Raw genomic sequence first — 20,276 nt, forward strand, 5'->3', positions numbered from 1 at the left:
ATTTCTCGCCAGGTGTCCATAATAACCCATCCAATCCACACAGGCAAAGAACTCAAACCATAGATGTCTATAAATTAAGTGATGGGTAATAATGAGAAATGACAGAGTGAAAAGTATTGAACACATGAAGAAAGAGAGGTGCAAAAAGCCATGGAAAGTCATGACAACTGAAATCTATCAGTAATTGGAAAGCATGACTTATAAAAAAAAGTGTCTCATTACCAAGGTGCCACACAAGGAACATCTCATGATGGGTAAAACCAGTGAGCTGTCTCAAAACCTTCGCAACCTTATTGTTGTAAAACATACTGATGGCATTGGAAAGCAATCCTGAACTTAGTGAAAAATAATATCAGCTGGTTCATCCGATGGCCTATAAAAAAATGTGTCTCATTACCAAGGTGCCACACAAGGAACATCTCATGATGGGTAAAACCAGTGAGCTGTCTCAAGACCTTCGCAACCTTATTGTTGTAAAACATACTGATGGCATTGGAAAGCAATCCTGAACTTAATGAAAAAATAATATCAGCTGGTTCATCTGATGGCCTATAAAAAAATGTGTCTCATTACCAAGGTGCCACACAAGGAACATCTCATGATGGGTAAAACCAGTGAGCTGTCTCAGGACCTTCGCAACCTTATTGTTGTAAAACATACTGATGGCATTGGAAAGCAATCCTGAACTTAATGAAAAAATAATATCAGCTATTTCATCTGATGACTTCTAAACTATTGAAGGCTCCAGTGAGCACTGTTGGGACCATAATATATAAGTGGAAAGAACATAATTTCACCATAAATCGGCTACGACCAGGTGCTCCGGCAAGAATCCAGACAGTGGAGTGAAAATAATTATCAGAAGAGTTGTTCAAGAGCCAAGGACCACCTGTGGAGAGCTACAGAAGGACCTGGAATCAGCAGGTACAAGTGTTTCAATAAAAACAATAAGTATACACTCTGTCATAATGTAATGGTAAAATAAGATCAGTCTATTAAAATATTTCTCAAAATTTGGAAATGAAACAAGAGTTCGCATTCTAAGCTAACATCTGACCCTTGGTCCAGCTAGGAACAGGTAATTGACCTGTTACATCTGCTGAAAAACAGACACAAGGTCTGGGATCTGTATAGAACACAGCTTGAGAAGCGACACTTGTCACCTCCATTTCCGTGACATCAAATTTTATAACTTTCCTTTTATTCTCTTTAATTGTTATGTGACTGTATATATGGTTTTGTCCCCAATTGTAATATCTTTTGTATATGCCTACTTCTCAGATTAAAAATATAAAATAGCTTTGTTCCTCTTGCTCTATAATTCGCCTCCCTGAAGACTTGTGATGCTAAACGATACCAGTAATGAGTGTCCAATCGGTCTGCAGAAACGATTGGCGGTGGCGGGTAGTTTTTCTTGGGTTATTTTGGAGCTTGCTAGTGACCGTACGAAAGAATATATATATTCCATTCATTGGAATCATGTGTGTATATACTATACATTCACTGTAAAAGTGCCCAATAATTGACCTTGTAGCGAAAGAAGACGTCACCTCATCCATCAATCGACAGTGAATTGCGTATTGTCCTGACTATAGAGTGCTGTTCCTGACATATTGGAGGCAGCGATGGTATATCTGCATGTTCTCCCCTGGCTTTCTCCATGACTCACTCAACCTCCATAGCCTGTATGCACGCTCCTGTATGCATGCTCCTGTATGCACGCTCCTGTGTACATGCTCCTGTATGCACGATCCTGTGTGCATGCTCCTGTATGCACGCTCCTGTATGCATGCGCATCACGCATGCTCATCATGCATTGTTGAACAAAAACAGGTTTAAATGCGTTTAAAAAATTGCTCAACAACATTTAGACAAGCCTGTGAAATTTTGGGAGAATATAGTCTGGTCAGATGAGACCAAAATTGAACTCTTTGGAGGCCATAATACACATGTTTGGAGGCCAAAAGGCAAATTTCCCCAAAAAAACACCAACACCAGTGAAGTGTGGAGGTGGGAACATCATGGTGTGGGGCTGTTTTTCAGCATAAGGCACTGGCAAAATTCATATAATTGAAGGATTAATGAAAGGACAAATGTACTGAGACATTCCTGATAAAAATCTGCTGCCGTCTACCAGGATGATGAAGATGAAACGGACATTTCACTAGACAATGATCCCAAACACACGGCCAAGGAAACGCTCAACTGGTGTCAGAGAAAGAAGATAAATCTGCTAGAATGGCCGAGTCGATCACTGGAGCTGAATCCCGCAGGACGTGAAGAGTGTTTGTGTGGAAGAGTGGGCCAAAATCCCACCTGAGCAATGCAGGTGACTAGTGTCTCCATACAAGAGTCTGGAAGCTTCAGCACTAGCAAAGTAGAGATGAGCAGTTCCGTGGAGGTTTGGTTCGCCGGCAGCAAACAAGCAGAGCCTCCACAAGCTCGACTTTGACTCGAACCCTGGAGAAAGTAACAGATTGGCAGTTTGAGTCCCCGCCCACATACAGCCAACCATAATCAGATCACTTCCGGAAGAGGGTGGGTGGGTTTTTCAAATAATTTTTTGGCACAGTGAACACAGGGACGTTCGCACGTAAAGCATCCGAACCTTGATTTTTAAATTTGGTGTTCGGCTAATGAAGAGTGTTAGTGTGGAAGAACGGGCCAAAATCCCACCTGAGCAATGCAGGCGACGAGTGTCTCCATACAGGAGGAGTCTGGGAGCTTCATCACTAACAGAGCCTTTAGTATGAAGTATTAATATAATTTTAGTAAGTGTGTTCCATACTTCCCGTGTGTCATTTCTCATTATTATACATAATTTATGGACATCTCTGGTTTGATTTCTTTGCCTGTGTGGATTGGAGGTCTACAACACAGTCAGAGTTTTTTGGCAAATTTTTTAAACCGCTAGAAAAAAAAAACGCTGAAAAACCACTGTCAGAAAATAGTCCTCCACATCCAAAAAAGGTCAGAAAACAATAAATAAAAAAAACAAAAAAAAAAAAGTTTTTCTCGTAAAACTCCAGAGGAAACCGTTTTCTGAAGCTTCTTTTGCTTTGAAAAGCGGATGTTTTTGACCACCGGAAACAGACGCAGCGTTAGCTTTATCTACCGTAAAGCAGTTTTGGAAAAAGTTTTCTTTTTTCCTAAAAAGTTTTTTGCAGCCTTTTGAATTGCACATTGCCTACTTTGGAGTGGATTCATTTGGAGCGTCTTCATAAAGGTGACTTTTTTTTTTCAGGCGTTTTTCAAACCTTTTTCTTGAATAAACAACAGCAAACAACTTCTCTTCTGAACAGCAAAGCGGATTTCCCATAGAAATGAGGAAGATGAATTTCTCAAGTGTTTTTGGAGCAATTTTTGAGAAAATGTCTAGATTTGGTGCGGTTGACAGGACTCGGACCATCGGCCACATCAGTAATCAGTGTCCGCTGCTCGGATGCACTGGTAGCCGCCTCCTACCTCCCATAATTCATGGCTCTTCTTTTGATTTGCCGCCTCATGCTACTTCACGTGCATCACGGCCAAACAAAAGAGGATCCGCAGATACGGGAGGAGGTTCTCAGGAGTTCTCGTCCAGCAGCTTCAGATTACTGAAGAAGTGTTCGATGGTCAGGGTCCTGCAAACCGATTTGCACCAACTCTGCTCATCACTATACCAATCGCTTATACGGTAGGGAGAAGAGAAGGGGATTCTTGGGACTACAAATGTATTCATGGCAATAAGGTAGTTCCCTGCCAGGACCTTTTTCCTAAATTAATCTGAGAGGTGACTGGGTGACCAAGGTCTGGACTGTGACTTGGCCATTCTAACACCTGGATACGTTTATTTGTGAACCATTCCATTGTAGATTTTGCTTTATGTTTGGGATCATTGTCTTGTTGGAAGACAAATCTCCGTCCCAGTCTCAGATCTTTTGCAGACTCCAACAGGTTTTCTTCAAGAATGGTCCTGTATTTGGCTCCATCCATCTTCCCATCAATTTTAACCATCTTCCCTTTCCCTGCTGAAGCAAAGCAGGCCCAAATCATGATGCTGCCACCACCATGTTTGACAGTGGGGATGGTGTGTTCAGGGTGATGAGCTGTGTTGCTTTTACGCCAAACATACCGTTTGGCATTTTGCCCAAAAAGTTTGATTTTGGTTTCATCTGACCAGAACACCTTCTTCCACATGTTTGGTGTCTCCAGGTGGCTTGTGACGAGCTTTAAACAACACTTTTTATGGATATCTTTGAGAAATGGCTTTCTTCTTGCCACTCTCCCATAAAGGCCAGATTTGTGCAGTGTACGACTGATTGTTGTGCTATGGACAGACTCTCCCACCTCAGCTGTAGATCTCTGCAGATCATCCAGAGTGATCATGGGCCTCTTGGCTGCATCTCTGATCAGTCTTCTCCTTGTGTGAGATGAAAGTTTGGATGGACGGCCGGGTCTTGGTAGATTTGCAGTGGTATGATACTCCTTCCATTTCAATATGATCGCTTGCACAGTGCTTCTTGGGATGTTTAAAGTTTTGGAAATCTTTTTGTAACAAAATCCGGCTTCAAACATCTCCACAACAGTATCACGGTCCTGCCTGTTGTGTTCCTTGGTCTTCATGATGCTCTCTGTGCTTTATACAGAACACTGAGACTATCACAGAGCAGGTGCATTTATACGGAGACTTGATTACACACAGGGGCTTATATTTATCATCATCAGTCATTTAGGACAACATTGGATCATTCAGAGATCCTCAATGAACTTCTAGAGTGAGTTTGCTGCACTGAAAGTAAAGGGGATGAATAATATTGCATGCCCCAATTTTCAGTTATTTATTTTTTTACAAAAATTTAAAATAAGCAATAAATGTCGTTGAACTTCACAATTGTGTCACTTGTTGTTGAGTCTTCACCATAAAATTTAAATTTCTTATCTTTATGTTTGAAGCCTGAAATGTGGGAAAAAGTTGAAAAATTCGAGGGGGAGGAATACTTTTGCAAGGTACTGTACATAGCAAAAACCTACAGTCATGTTCCCTTTAAACATCAAGTTTGATACAAATGGGTTTGACTGCAATGAACAAATCCTGAGAGATCTGAAGGAAAACAAATCATTTCTGCAGAAAGCGACATCAATACTGTGTTATTGCACACGTTCTCTATTTTTGGCCAGAGATCCATTTAGCAAAGAGGAAGAAAAACAAAACTCAAGGACTTTATTGGAAGTGCTCGTTGTTCATGTCACGGAGCCGACCCATTTGTACCTTGTTATAAAGGAAATATTTCATTGATGGGACGTCTCGCTGTCTAGAGTTAGGGCGGCTTTGCACGTTGCAACATCGCACGTGCGATGTTGGTGGGGTCAAATCGAAAGTGACGCACATCCGGCGTCACTTTCGACATCGTAGTGTGTAAATTCTAGATGATACGATTAACGAGCGCAAAAGCGTCGTTATCGTATCATCGTTGCAGGCTCCGACTTTTCCATAATTAAGCTGCCGCGACAGGTACGATGCTGTTCCTCGTTCCTGCGGTAGCACACATCGTTGTGTGTTACGCCGCAGGAGCGAGGAATATCACCTTACCTGCCGCCGGCGGCTCTACGAAAGGAAGGAGGTGGGCGGGATGTTTACATCCTGCTCATCTCCGCCCCTCCGCCGCTATTGGCCGCCTGCCGTGTGACGTCGCTGTGACGCCGCACGACCCGCCCCCTTAGGAAGGAGGCGGGTCGCCGGCCAGAGCGACGGTCGCAGGGCAAGTGAGCGCATGTGAAGCTGGCGTAGCGATGATTTTCGCTACGCCAGCTATCACAAGATATCGTACCTGCGACGGGGGCGGGGACTATCGCGTGCGACATTGCAGCATCGGCTTGCAATGTTGCAACGTGCAAATCCCGCCTTAGAGTCCACTGTTTATTTGTAGCTATTAAAAAGAAATTCTTCAAATTTTAAATTTGCTCCTAATTAGTGATGGGCGGACTCGCAGATAACCGGGACCGGAGCAGACCTAACCGGAATTAAATAAAAAATATTTGGTTCTGGCCCAGGATTCGCATGTCCCCATATAGGTCTATGGGAACCAGAATCCAGCGATTAAAAATGGTGGTAGAAGGGATATGGAAGATAGGAGCAAGCGGGCTATACTTACCGGTTCTCCGGGGCAGCTGTAACTGCTGCCATGGCCACTCATTCACTTCCGGGTCGCACATTAGCCTTCATGCATATGCACTGCTTTCCCCTGCCCACTGGCATCTGTGATTGGTTACTGTCAGACAAACCCCCATGCTGAGTGACAGCATGTCTGACACTTCGACTCATATGTGCTGTCTGCGGGTCTATATTGTATAGTAAAAATAAATGAAAAAATTGGCGTAGGGTGCCCCCATATTATGATACCCAGCACAAATAAATGATACGGCCACAGGCTGTAGACCCCAGCTGTGCGCTTCTTTTGGCCGTGTATCAAAATAGGAGCCGCATGCGGCTTTTTTAAAATTATTTAACAAAATAATTTAAAAATCCGAAGTGCAGTCCCCCAAAATTTTGATACCATGATAAGACCCGACAGCTGGGGGCTGGTATTCTCAGGCTGGGGAGACCCATGCTTATTGGGCCACATGTAGCCTAGAAATAGCAGCCTGCAGCCGCCCAGGATTGTCACATCCATTGGATGCGACAATCCCAGCAATTACCCGGCTCTTCCCAATTGCCTCGGTGCGGTGGCAATCGGGGTAATAAGGGGTTAATCACAGCTAACAGTTGACACTAAGCCCTAGATTAGTAATAGGAGGCATCTAAAAGACACCCCCCATTACTAATCTGTAAGTGAAAGTAAATAAACACAAACACCAAAAAAATACTTCATGGAATAAAAGACAAAAAAACACCCCCTTTCCCCTGTTTACGAACTCCCAAAACACCCCTGAAGGTCTGACATAATCCACACTACGAGGTACCACAGCGATTCAACTCTGCAACATCTGAAATTACAGCGCGTCATCATGGAACATGTCTGCATGCTGTAAGTGCTGGCAGAGAATGAGCCACAATCAACAGTTATATCACTCAGGTTAGTTGTGGTCACAGCTGGAGCTTCTCACGATCCTCCACCTGTAACCCCAGGTGACCTGACCTAAGGTGGGGTCACTGAGTTTATTGAAGTACACTAAGGTCAGGTTACCTGCAGTCACAGGTGGAGGACATGTTCCATGATTGCAAGTTGCAATTTCAGATGTAGCAGAGCTGAATCGTCGCGGGACCTCCTGTGGAGAACGTCAGACACTCAGGGGTGTTTTGGAGGTTAATAAAATGGTGAAAGAGGATTATTTCTGTCGTTTATTCAAAATAATGGATTTTTTGGTGTCTGTGTTACTTTACTTTCACTTACAGATTAGTAATGGGGGTCTCATAGATGCCTCCAATTACTAATTTAGAGTTTAGTGGCAGCTGTAGGCTGCCATTAACCCCTTATTACCCCGAATGCCAGTGTACCAGGGTAATGAGGAAGACCGGGGAAAAGTGCTGTGATTGTCCCATATAATTGATGCGACATTTCCGGGCAGCAGCAGGCTACTATTTTTAGGCTGGGAGGGGGGGCTCAATAAGCATGGGTCTCCTCAGCCTGAGAATACCAGCCCTCAGTTGTCTGGCTGGGTATCAAAATAGGGGGAACTGCTAGTTGTTGTTTTTTTTTTAATTATTTAAATAATATAAAAAAAAAAAAAAAAGAATTAAAAAAAGCCACATAGTTCCTCCTATTTTGATACATAGCCAAGATAAGCGCACGGCTGGGGGCTGAAGCCTGTAGCCATATGCTTAATTTGTGCTGGGTATCATAATATGATAAGCCAATTTTTGTATTTATTTATTTATTTTTATGCCACGATTGATGAAGACAGCGTCTGTGATTGGAAGCAGTCAGCTGATCTGCTGACACTCAGTGTGAGTGCGCATCTAACTGCAACCAATCACAGACACTGGTGGTGAGGAAAGCAGTGCATACGGATGAGCGATAATACGCGGCACCGGAAGTGAATGGGAAGCAGAGTACAGCTGTGCCGGAGCAGAGTAGGGTCATGGTATCCGACGTCTGGATCTGAGGAACTAACCTAAGGACTGTTGATGCCGGATGGAGCCGGATACACGCACTACGGTTGTGGTATCCTTCGTCTGGATCTAAGGAACTAACCAAAGGACTGTGGTTGCCGGATGGAGTTGGATACACGCACTACGGTCGTGGGATCCGTTGTCTGCACCTGAGGAACTATCCGTATGACTGTGGTTGCCAGATAGAGCTGGATACATGAATTATGGTCGTGGTATCCAACATCTGGATCTAAGGAACTATCCTAAGGACTGATGGAGCCGGATCTATGCACTACAGACGTGGTATCAGTCGTTGTCTGGATCGGAGGAACTATCCGTAGGACTGTGGTTGCCGGATGGAGCTGGATACACGCACAAAGGTCGTTTTATCCAACGTCTGGATCTGAGGAACTATCCATAGGACTGTGGTTACCGGATGGAGCTGGATACACGCACTATGATCGTGGTATACAACGTCTGGACCTGAGGAACTATCCTAAGGACTGTTGTTGCCGGATGGAGTCGGATACATGCACTAAGATCGTGTTATCCAACATCTGGACCTGAGGAACTATCCAAAGGACTGTGGTTGTCGAATGGAGCTGCATACACACACTATAGTCGTGGTATCTAATGTCAGGATATAAGCAACTAGCCTAAGGACTGTTGTTGCCGGATGGAGCTGGATACACGCACTATGATCGTGGTATACAACGTCTGGACCTGAGGAACTATCCTAAGGACTGTTGTTGCCGGATGGAGCCGGATACATGCACTAAGATCGTGTTATCCAACATCTGGACCTGAGGAACTATCCAAAGGACTGTGGTTGTCGGATGGAGCTGCATACACACACTATAGTCGTGGTATCTAATGTCAGGATATAAGCAACTAGCCTAAGGACTGTTGTTGCCGGATGGAGCTGGATACACGCACTATGATCGTGGTATACAACGTCTGGATCTGAGGAACTATCCCTAAGGACTGTTGTTGCCAGATGGAGCCGGATACATGCACTAAGGCCGTGTTATCTAACAACTGGACCTGAGGAACTATCCAAAGGACTGTGGTTGTCGGATGGAGCTGGATACACACACTATGGTCGTGGTATCTAATGTCAGGATATAAGCAACTAGCCTAAGGACTGTTGTTGCCGGATGGAGCTGGATACACGCACTATGATCATGGTATACAACGTCTGGATCTGAGGAACTATCCTAAGGACTGTTGTTGCCGGATGGAGCCGGATACATGCACTAAGGTCGTGTTATCCAACATCTGGACCTGAGGAACTATCCAAAGGACTGTGGTTGTCGGATGGAGCTGGATAAACACACTATGGTCGTGGTACCTAATGTCAGGATATAAGCAACTAGCCTAAGGACTGTTGTTGCCGGATGGAGCTGGATACATGCACTTTGGTCGTGGTATCCGACATCTGGAGGAGTATAAGGACTAAGGTTGCTGTAAGACAGTGTGCAGAAGGAATAAAAATTGTCAGATCTTGACAATGAAGACTTGTTGCCAGGTTTCGGCACCATCATATATGATCAGATCAGTATTGAGATTACCACTGCCCAAGCAGAACAATCTTTGATCATCAGGAGAACCTACAGACAAGTTGGGTAAAAACAGACGGCATGGAACGGTTATTGTTTAGTCCATAGCTCTCTTTAATTTTTGTAGTTACTCACCAAATATTGCCATCTGTGTTCCTTCAGGAAACGGTTCGACCATTGAATTTCCATTAACATGGTGTTTAGCTACAAAAAAACCACAAAAAGGTCAGGACAACTAAAGCGGTAAGATGTAGGGATGATTTGTTTTAATCAAACTTTAAAGATAAACCGAATATAAGAAAAACAAAAAATAAAATATTGAATTGTTAATCAATAGATCAATTGATTACAAACCCTTCAATCAAAAATACAGTAAACGGTGATGACCGCCCGTCCCCATCATTTAATTAAGTCAATCAGGACTCCTCCACATTCCTTGACAAATGGATTTGGAATAGCTAACAAAGCTCAAAAGCATTGTGGGTTGTTTAAATAAAAACAAGTAAAAAAAACCAACTAATAAAATACCGTATTTTTTGGATTATAACACACACTTATCCTCTTAAAAATGTGTCTACATTCACCCCTCAGTTTTTCATGTACGCGTGATATTGGTGTTTCTCTCGAATAGCACTCGTACTTTGTGTAGTCTAGGACGCAGTTCACATGTTAAAATTGTTTGTGCACAGTGCAAAATCACAAAGACATGACCCATGCAGAATTCAATATCAGATCAAAATCGGAGAAGCAGGTCTATGGGTCTGTGAAAAACATTGGACAGAAACAGCATGTCATCTGAATGTTGTCTATTTTCACTGAATGTAGGATCCCCATAATGGTCATACTTGTAGGGTTCCCCATATGGCCCATACTTGTAGGGTTCCCCATAGTGCCCATAGTTGTAGGGTTCCCCATAGTGCCCATATTTGTAGTGTTCCTCATAGTGCCCATACTTGTAGGGTTCTCCATAGCGCCCATACTTGTAGGGTTCCTCATAGCGCCCATACTTGTAGGATTCCCCATAGTGCCTATACTTGTAGGATTTTCCATAGTGCCCATACTTGTAGGATTCCCCATATTTGTAGTGTTCCTCATAGTGCCCATACTTGTAGGGTTTTCCATAGTGCCCATACTTGTAGGATTCCCCATAGCGCCCATACTTATAGGATTCCCCATAGTGCCTATACTTGTAGGATTTTCCATAGTGCCCATACTTGTAGGATTCCCCATACTTGTAGGGTTCCCCATAGAGCCCATACTTGTAGGGTTCCCCATAGAGCCCATACTTGTAGGGTTCCCCATAGAGCCCATACTTGTAGGGTTCCCCATAGAGCCCATACTTGTAGGGTTCCCCATAGAGCCCATACTTGTAGGGTTCTCCATAGAGCCCATACTTGTAGGGTTCTCCATAGAGCCCATACTTGTAGGGTTCTCCATAGAGCCCATACTTGTAGGGTTCTCCATAGAACCCATACTTGTAGGATTCCCCATAGTGCCCATACTTGTTGTATTCTCCATAGTGCCCATACTTGTAGGATTCCCCATAGTGCCCATACTTGTAGGATTCCCGATAGTGCTCAGACTTTTAGGGTTCCCCATAGTACCCATACTTGTAGGGTTCCCCATAGTGCCCATACTTGTAGGATTCTCCATAGTGCCCATACTTGTAGGGTTCCCCATAGTGCCCATACTTGTAGGATTCTCCATAGTGCCCATACTTGTAGGGTTCCCCATAGTACCCATACTTGTAGGGTTCCCCATAGTGCCCATACTTGTAGGATTCTTCATAGTGCCCATACTTGTAGGGTTCCCCATAGTGCCCATACTTGTAGGGTTCTGATGGAATTACAGCGCATGTCGGTGCGATCTAAACGTTCACAAAATCCTCAGCCGTTCTTCAGTCCCTTTAGTGTGCGCGCTCCGTCTACTTCTCTTTTTTTTGTATAAAGGATTAAGGGCCCATTAAAACGCTCCTGACTGCAGGATTACAGCTCCGCAGGAGTAAAGTTACCAGACAAATGTTAATGTATAATTTAAAACAGATATTTTGCTTTCATCAATAAAACACCCCGGGATCTCCGGGATTTAGTGCAGAATTCAATTAGAGGAGATTGCGCTGACCTTTCTCCACCTCTCAGTGATATTGCTCATAATAATACTGCGAGCGCCGCGTTTCACCGAGGTGCCAGATTCCACCATCATTTACTGGATACACAATTTGTGGATGGAGCTTTTAATGGAGTCGTCGGTCTGATTTTTTTTTCCCCTTTGTGGAGCTTTTAACGTATATTAAAGTAACAGGTGGTTTTATATTTTATTAATCCACCATATACTGGCAGTGCAATTCTGTCCGGTCAGAACCGTATAGGACTCCTTTACAAAAGGTGCATATAAGACATTGAAGAGGTTTGGACAAGAACCGGAGGCTCACAGCTGGGGTATGCCCTAATGACCAATCAGCGACGGGCAAAACACTCCCTTTAATTAGTAGAACAAAGCGGCAGTGGTGCTAAAAAATGAACATGGGAGTGGTGTGGCGCTTCACTTTGCTAACAAGGTCTGACCTTTGCCCCAAGTAGTGGCATTACTGAGTGTGGTTATCCACAGGGGGTTCCTGGGTTACTTTGCATGTCATGTGGTTTCTGGCCATAGAAGGTCACAGCGTTTGGCTGCACAGAATGCTCCCTAACCTTCTATTGTTTCTGCTGTCAGTATTCATTGGTATAGGTAGCTTTTCTGCTGGATTCATCTCCCTCTTTTGGACCCAGCAGGAACTCATCTTCCACCCAGCTGCTGATCATCAACATTCTCTTGTTGCTTAAATACCCCTTCCTTCCTTGGTCTGGCGCTGGTGATATTATTCAGTTCATTCTAGCTCTGGTTGCAAGCAGGTGGCTTGCTCTCATCTGTAGTATCGTTGCAGAACTCCTGCCAGAGTCACCTGTGGATAAGTAGTTCATGCTTTTTCCCCTGTGTCCTTCTTGTGTCTTCTGTAGTGTTTAGTGGGGTTGATGAAGAGCTCATCCCACCCGTTCCCTATTTAGGACCCAGCACTAGGGATATCTAGGGTCAAGTATCCGGCTCGGTGCATAGGTGAGGAACCTATCTAAGGTGGTGAGGGACCTAATGGACCAGCAGTAGGTTTGGTCACGGGTCACCATCTTCCCTTTCTCTAGACGCAGGGGTCCCATTCCCTTACCTTTCGCTTGGTACTTCCCCGTATAGAGCGTGAAAGAATCACACATAACTGATGCACTCAACTTCACCCAAAAACTAGAGTTGGTCGGCGATGCATCCCTCGACACTTAAGGTGAAAGCTGGACTGGCCTCGTGACCAGCAGAAAAGAGAAATCTGGCAAAAAGTGAGGTGGGAAAACTATTTGTATGGGATTTAAAGGGGTTTCCCCAGGAACAAAGTTCATTTTAATCAATAGATCTTGGAATAAAAATAATGTCCACAATTTGTTTGTTTAAAATTAAAAAAAAAAATAAAAAAAAAAATAAATAAAAAGTTCCTGTGCTGAGATAATGTTATATAAAGACAAAGACATACAGATAAGGACTTTAGATTGTGAGTCCCAATGGGGACAGTGTTGCCAATGTATGTAAAGCGCTATGGAATTAAAAGCGCTATATAAGTGAAAAAAATTATTATTATTATATATGTGCCCCTGCTGTATACTGTGTAATGGCAGTGTCTGATCATACCACATCTCCTGGGCCTGGGGAGGACACAAAAGAATATACAGACATTACAGCACAGGATCACAGGGGATTCTTTTTGTGAGGTAAAACATTTCCCTGACTGTTTTTAAAAAATGTTTTACCTCAAAGAAAGAATTATTTGTGATCCTGTGCTGTAATGTCTGTAATACTGTATAAATAATAATAAAATTATAATAATAATAATATATTATTTTGCGTCCTCCCCTGCCCAGGAGCTGTGGTATGATCAGGTCATGTCCCTGTACGGTCAGACACAGCCATTACACAGCAGGGACACATACTGTATATAAGATTATATCCGCACAGGAACATTTTCTGTAAACACAACAAATTGTGGAAATTATTATTCCAAGATCTATCGATTAAAATTAACATTGATTGAAGTTTCTTGTGGCAGAAAAACGCACCAAAAACACATGCATTTTTTGGTGCGTATTCGGCGAGTTTTTAGTGCATTTTTGTGCCATGCGCTTTTTTTGTGAAATCAATGCCTGGAAAGGCAAAAAAAAAACAACTAAGGATTTTTTTCTGCACCAAAAGCTGCAAGGAAGAAAAAAAGCACAGTGTGCACGGCACTTCAGAATTCTCATAGACTTTTCTGAAATAAGGATAGACATACAGATTTGGGCAACAAACTGCACGATAAATAGCACCAAAACTGCAACGAAACACTCAGTCTACGGCCGGTGTCATACTTGCGAGTGACTCGCGTGAGAATCAAGTTGCATCACCCGGCACGGGCGGCTGCTCTCCGGACAGGAGCGTGCAGCTGCACAGAAATACATGAATCTGCATGCTCCTGTCCGGAGAGTGGACGGCCGAATCGGATGATGCAACTTGACTGTCACGCGAGTCACTTGTAAGTATGACACCGGCCGGACTGTAAGGCTGCATTCACACATCCGTTTTTTGCCGTCAGGCACAATCAGGCGAAAAAACTGAGGCGCCGTATCAGTCGAAAAAACGTATCCGTTGCATCAGTTTTCTCCATCAGTTCCTTCAGTTTTTGAACGGATCCGTTGTGCTACTGAGCATGCGCAGTAGAAAAAAAACGCAATCCGTCGCTGTAATGCGTTTTTTTTGCGGACGGATCCGTTGTGCTACTGAGCACGCGCAGTAGAAAAAAAAAACGCAATCCGTCGCTGTAATGCATTTTTTGCCGCTTTATGACGGATCCGGCGCCCATAGGTTTTCATTGTACGGACGCCAGACGGCGCCAGATTCGGCCAAAAAATGTTGCATGCTGCGTCCTTTCCGGCAACTGGTCACAAATTTTGACGACGGATGCGACGCAAGGGCATCAAACACAATCCGGCGCTAATACAATTCAATGAGGAAAAAACGCATCCGGCGACGGATCAGTTTTATCCGTTTTTCGACGGATTGTGCCTGACGGCAAAAGAACGGATGTGTGAAAGCGGCCTAAGAAAATATCAATAAACTACCAAAGTCAGACTTCCTCCTCACAATTTTACTGCAGTTCTTGACTAATGTCAGTAATGAGGGAGCAAGAAAGGTAAGCCTCCGATATTTAGTGAAGGCTTCACAAGAAATAGAGCCGTTTTATCTTCCAAATTTCTGTACTACTCTGAGTTTGCACTTACGTTTTACCCTTTCGATCATTTATAAATGTAATGGTCTTTTAAGATTACAACAGCACTTTATACACAATATGGAAAAAAGTATGCGTATGTGTATGGAGCTTGTGCACTGGGCTCAGTCATGGGGAACAGAAAAGGGTCTTCACCAAACTGTTCCCACAAAGACGGAAGCCACAATTGTCCACAATGTCTTGGGCTGAAGCAGTAAGTATCTCTTCACTGGAGCTAAGAGGCCGCGCCCGCCCCCTGATAACAGCCCGGACCATCATCCTCCTCCACCATCTGTACAGCAGCACAATGCAGTCAGGGGGTAACGTCCTCCATTCCCCAAACCCAGACTCCTCCATCAGACGCAGATAGAGCAGTGTGATCCGTCACTGCACAGAACACATCTCATCAAGAGCCCAGTGGTGGCGGCTTTACACCGCTCCATCCGACACTCGGCATTGTGCTTGGTGATGTACGGCTCGGCATTGTGCTTGGTGATGTACGGCTCGGCATTGTGCTTGGTGATGTACGGCTCGGCATTGTGCTTGGTGATGTACGGCTCGGCATTGTGCTTGGTGATGTACGGCTCGGCATTGTGCTTGGTGATGTACGGCTCGGCATTGTGCTTGGTGATGTACGGCTCGGCATTGTGCTTGGTGATGTACGGCTCGGCATTGTGCTTGGTGATGTACGGCTCGGCATTGTGCTTGGTGATGTACGGCTCGGCATTGTGCTTGGTGATGTACGGCACGGTATTGGGCTTGGTGATGTACGGCTCGGCATTGTGCTTGGTGATGGACGGCTCAGAATTGTGCTTGGTGATGTACGGCTCGGCATTGTGCTTGGTGATGTACGGCTCGGCATTGTGCTTGGTGATGTACGGCTCGGCATTGTGCTTGGTGATGTACGGCTCGGCATTGTGCTTGGTGATGTACGGCTCGGCATTGTGCTTGGTGATGTACGGCTCGGCACTGTGCTTGGTGATGTACGGCTCGGCACTGTGCTTGGTGATGTACGGCTCGGCATTGTGCTTGGTGATGTACGGCTCGGCATTGTGCTTGGTTATGTGTGGCTCGGCATTGTGCTTGGTGATGTACGGCACGGTATTGGGCTTGGTGATGTGCGGCACGGTATTGGGCTTGGTGATGTGCGGCTCAGAATTGTGCTTGGTGATGTACGGCTCGGCATTGTGCTTGGTGATTTACGGCTCGGCATTGTGCTTGGTGATGTACGGCTCGGCATTGTGCTTGGTGATGTACGGCTCGGCATTGTGCTTGGTGATGTACGGCTCGGCATTGTGCTTGGTGATGTACGGCTCGGCATTGTGCTTGGTGATGTACGGCTCGGCATTGTGCTTGGTGATGTAGGGCTCGGCATTGTGCTTGGTGATGTACGGCTCGGCATTGTGCTTGGTTATGTACGGCTCGGCATTGTGCTTGGTGATGTACGGCAGCTCGGCATTGTGCCTGGTGATGTACAGCTCGGCATTGTGCTTGGTGATGCACGGCTCGGCATTATGCTTGGTGATGTACGGCTCGGCATTGTGCTTGGTGATGTACGGCTCGGCATTGTGCTTGGTGATGTACGGCTCGGCATTGTGCTTGGTGATGTATGGCTCGGCATTGTGCTTGGTGATGTACGGCTCGGCATTGGGCTTGGTGATGTACGGCTCGGCATTGGGCTTGGTGATGTACGGCTCGGCATTGTGCTTGGTGATGTACGGCTCGGCATTGTGCTTGGTGATGTACGGCTCGGCATTGGGCTTGGTGATGTACGGCTCGGCATTGTGCTTGGTGATGTACGGCTCGGCATTGTGCTTGGTGATGTACGGCTCGGCATTGTGCTTAGTGATGTACAACTGCTGCAGTTGCTCGGTCATGAAGCTCCCGGTGGACGCAGGGTTTGTGCTGATGTTACCAGAGGAGGTCTGGACTCTGCAGTTATGGGGTCAGCCGAGCGGTGGTGACTTTCCTGCCCTCTGGTCCTCAGCATTCGGCCCCTCGCTTTGGAACGTTACAGGGTCTCCACCTCGTGGCGGAATTGCTTCGGTTCCTTCTATTTCTCAATAATATCACTCAAATGTGATGGAGAAGCTTCAGGAAGAAGAAATGTCGTGAAGGAACTTGAAACCCCGGTGGCTTCTATTATAGGATGTGCTGGTATCAGTGAGCTCTGCACCACCAGTAAAGGTAGACAGCATGGTGGGGTGGCCAGAGAGTATACACCAAGGGGCAAGGGGCCGAATGTTATACACAGACAGGCGAGGTCACAAACATCATACACCGGGGCGAAGGGTCCGAATGTCATTCATATCATACACCGGGGCAAAGGGTCCGAATGTCATTCATATCATACACCGGGGCGAAGGGTCCGAATGTCATTCATATCATACACCGGGGCGAAGGGTCCGAATGTCATTCATATCATACACCGGGGCGAAGGGTCCGAATGTCATTCATATCATACACCGGGGCGAAGGGTCCGAATGTCATTCATATCATACACCGGGGCGAAGGGTCCAAATGTCATTCATATCATACACCGGGGCGAAGGGTCCGAATGTCATTCATATCATACACCGGGGCGAAGGGTCCAAATGTCATTCATATCATACACCGGGGCGAAGGGGTCGAATGTCATTCATATCATACACCGGGGCGAAGGGTCCGAATGTCATTCATATCATACTCCAGGGCGAAGGGTCCGAATGTCATTCATATCATACACCGGGGCAAAGGGTCCGAATGTCATTCATATCATACACCGGGGCGAAGGGTCCGAATGTCATTCATATCATACAGTGGGGCGAAGGGTCCAAATGTCATTCATATCATACACCGGGGCGAAGGGTCCAAATGTCATTCATATACACCGGGGCGAAGGGTCCGAATGTCATTCATGTCATACACCGGGGCGAAGGGTCCGAATGTCATTCATGTCATACACCGGGGCGAAGGGGCTGAATGTCATTCATATCACACACCGGGGCGAAGGGGTCGAATTTCATTCATATCATATACCGGGGCGAAGGGTCCGAATGTCATTCATATCATACACCGGGGCGAAGGGTCCGAATGTCATTCATATCATACACCGGGGCGAAGGGTCCGAATGTCATTCATATCATACACCGGGGCGAAGGGTCCGAATGTCATTCATATCATACACCGGGGCGAAGGGTCCGAATGTCATTCATATCATACACCGGGGCGAAGGGTCCGAATGTCATTCATATCATACACTGGGGCGAAGGGTCCAAATGCCATTCATATCATACAACGGGGCGAAGGGTCCGAATGTCATTCATATCATACAACGGGGCGAAGGGTCCGAATGTCATTCATATCATACACCGGGGCGAAGGGTCCGAATGTCATTCATATCATACACCGGGGCGAAGGGTCCGAATGTCATTCATATCATACACCGGGGCGAAGGGTCCGAATGTCATTCATATCATACACCGGGGCGAAGGGTCCGAATGTCATTCATGTCATACACCGGGGCGAAGGGGCCGAATGTCATTCATGTCATACACCGGGGCGAAGGGTCCGAATGTCATTCATGTCATACACCGGGGCGAAGGGGCTGAATGTCATTTATGTCATACACCGGGGCGAAGGGGCTGAATGTCATTCATGTCATACACCGGGGCGAAGGGTCCGAATGTCATTCATGTCATACACCGGGGCGAAGGGGCTGAATGTCATTCACCGGGAAGCAATGGGGCTGAAGTTTATACATTGGGAATGGTGGGACTGAATGAGAAACCTGAATTCCACGATTTAGATGTGCCCCAATAAGTTTCTCTATTTAGTGTATATGATTATATACTATGCGCTCAACACCAATCATCCAGGAGACTTTGCATTTTATATCAATCCTATGAATCAGATCCGTTGTCGAGTGTTGGAGACATCATGACACGTCTACAATCAGTAAGGTCTCCGAATCGGGAAAGAGTATTGGCCAATGACGACGTCTCGGCAATTCTTCTCTGTAGAATGGTTATAACCATTTTCTAGCTTGAATCGCGTTCCCCTCTAATCACACTGTTGAGTGTCATCCGTGTCAGGTCCCGGCAGAATGAATCAGACGCCAATTGTTTGTGTTTACAGGTAGACGCGAATGCGGCCACCCACCTCCCTGCTTCATTAGAATGTGTGGCACCCTCTGCTCAAAAAAAATGAACCACACAACCATTTTCACAGCCCATTAAACTGATTTTAATTGATTCTTTGTTCTTACATCTGTAAAACTGTCTAGATGAGAGCCAGCGAGACAAGAAAACGTCCTTGCTTAGCCGCCCTTGAACAAGGAAAGTGAAAAAAAAATTAAAAGAAAAGAGAAGGAAAGTTTTCAAAATAAGTAAACAAAATTTAAGAACAATGGGCGATGACTCAGAGACAAACGATGGCTACTAAAATAAAAAAGTGATCTCCCGAAGATTTCATGGTTGCGACATTTAAGGTACCGTCACACTAAAGGCTACTTTACACACTGCGATATCGGTCCCGATATCGCTAGTGTAGGTACCCGCCCCCATCTGTTGCGCGACACGGGCAAATCGCTGCCCGTGCCGCACAACATCGCCCAGACCTGTCACACATACATACCTGTCCGGCGACGTCGCTGTGACGGGCGAACCGCCTCCTTTCTAAGGGGGCGGTCCGTGCGGCGTCACAGCGACGTCACTGAACCGCCGCCCAACAGCAGCGGAGGGGTGGAGCTGAACGGGACGTAACATCCCGCCCACCTCCTTCCTTCCTCATAGCGGCCGGGAGGCAGGTAAGGAGAGCTTCCTCGTTCCTGCGGCGTCACACGCAGCGATGTGTGCTGCCGCAGGAGCGACGAACTACATCGTTACTGCTGCAGTAACGAGATTTGAGAATGGACCCCCGTGTCGCCGATTAGCGATTTTGCACGTTTTTGCAACGATGCAAAATCGCTTATCGGTGTTACACGCAACAGCATCGCTAATGCGGCCGGATGTGCGTCACAAATTCCGTGACCCCAACGAGTTCGCATTAGCGATGTCGCAGCGTGTAAAGCCCGCTTAAGCGACGCTCCAGCGATCCCACCAGCGATCTGACCTGGCAGGGAACGCTGGAACGTCGCTACATGGTCGCTGGAGAGCTGTCAATCAGGCAGATCTCCACGGCAATCAGAGATCAGCCACCAGCGACCCGTGTAACGACGCAGTACTTGGTAACCATAGTACACATCGGGTTACCAAGCAAAGCGCTTTGCTTAGTTACCCGATGTGTACCTTGGATACGTGTGCAGGGAGCTGGCTTCCAGAAGCTGCAGACGCTAGTAACCAAGGTAAAT

The 20,276-nt window shown here is 45.8% G+C and overlaps 1 protein-coding gene across 4 annotated transcripts in view; it reads right to left on the reverse strand.

Moving 5' to 3' along the window:
- The window catches only part of MSRA (methionine sulfoxide reductase A), a 459,672-nt gene that overhangs the window by 210,722 nt on the left and 228,674 nt on the right, over nucleotides 1–20,276 (reverse strand). For all 4 annotated transcript variants that reach the window (XM_075341255.1, XM_075341257.1, XM_075341258.1 and 1 more), the window contains one exon: nucleotides 9,766–9,834. In XM_075341255.1, the coding sequence (XP_075197370.1) occupies nucleotides 9,766–9,834 (69 nt within the window). The remainder of the gene's footprint in view (nucleotides 1–9,765; nucleotides 9,835–20,276) is intronic.

This window comes from Anomaloglossus baeobatrachus, chromosome 3 (assembly GCF_048569485.1).
Source record: "Anomaloglossus baeobatrachus isolate aAnoBae1 chromosome 3, aAnoBae1.hap1, whole genome shotgun sequence".
Classification (NCBI taxonomy): Eukaryota; Metazoa; Chordata; class Amphibia; order Anura; family Aromobatidae; genus Anomaloglossus; species Anomaloglossus baeobatrachus.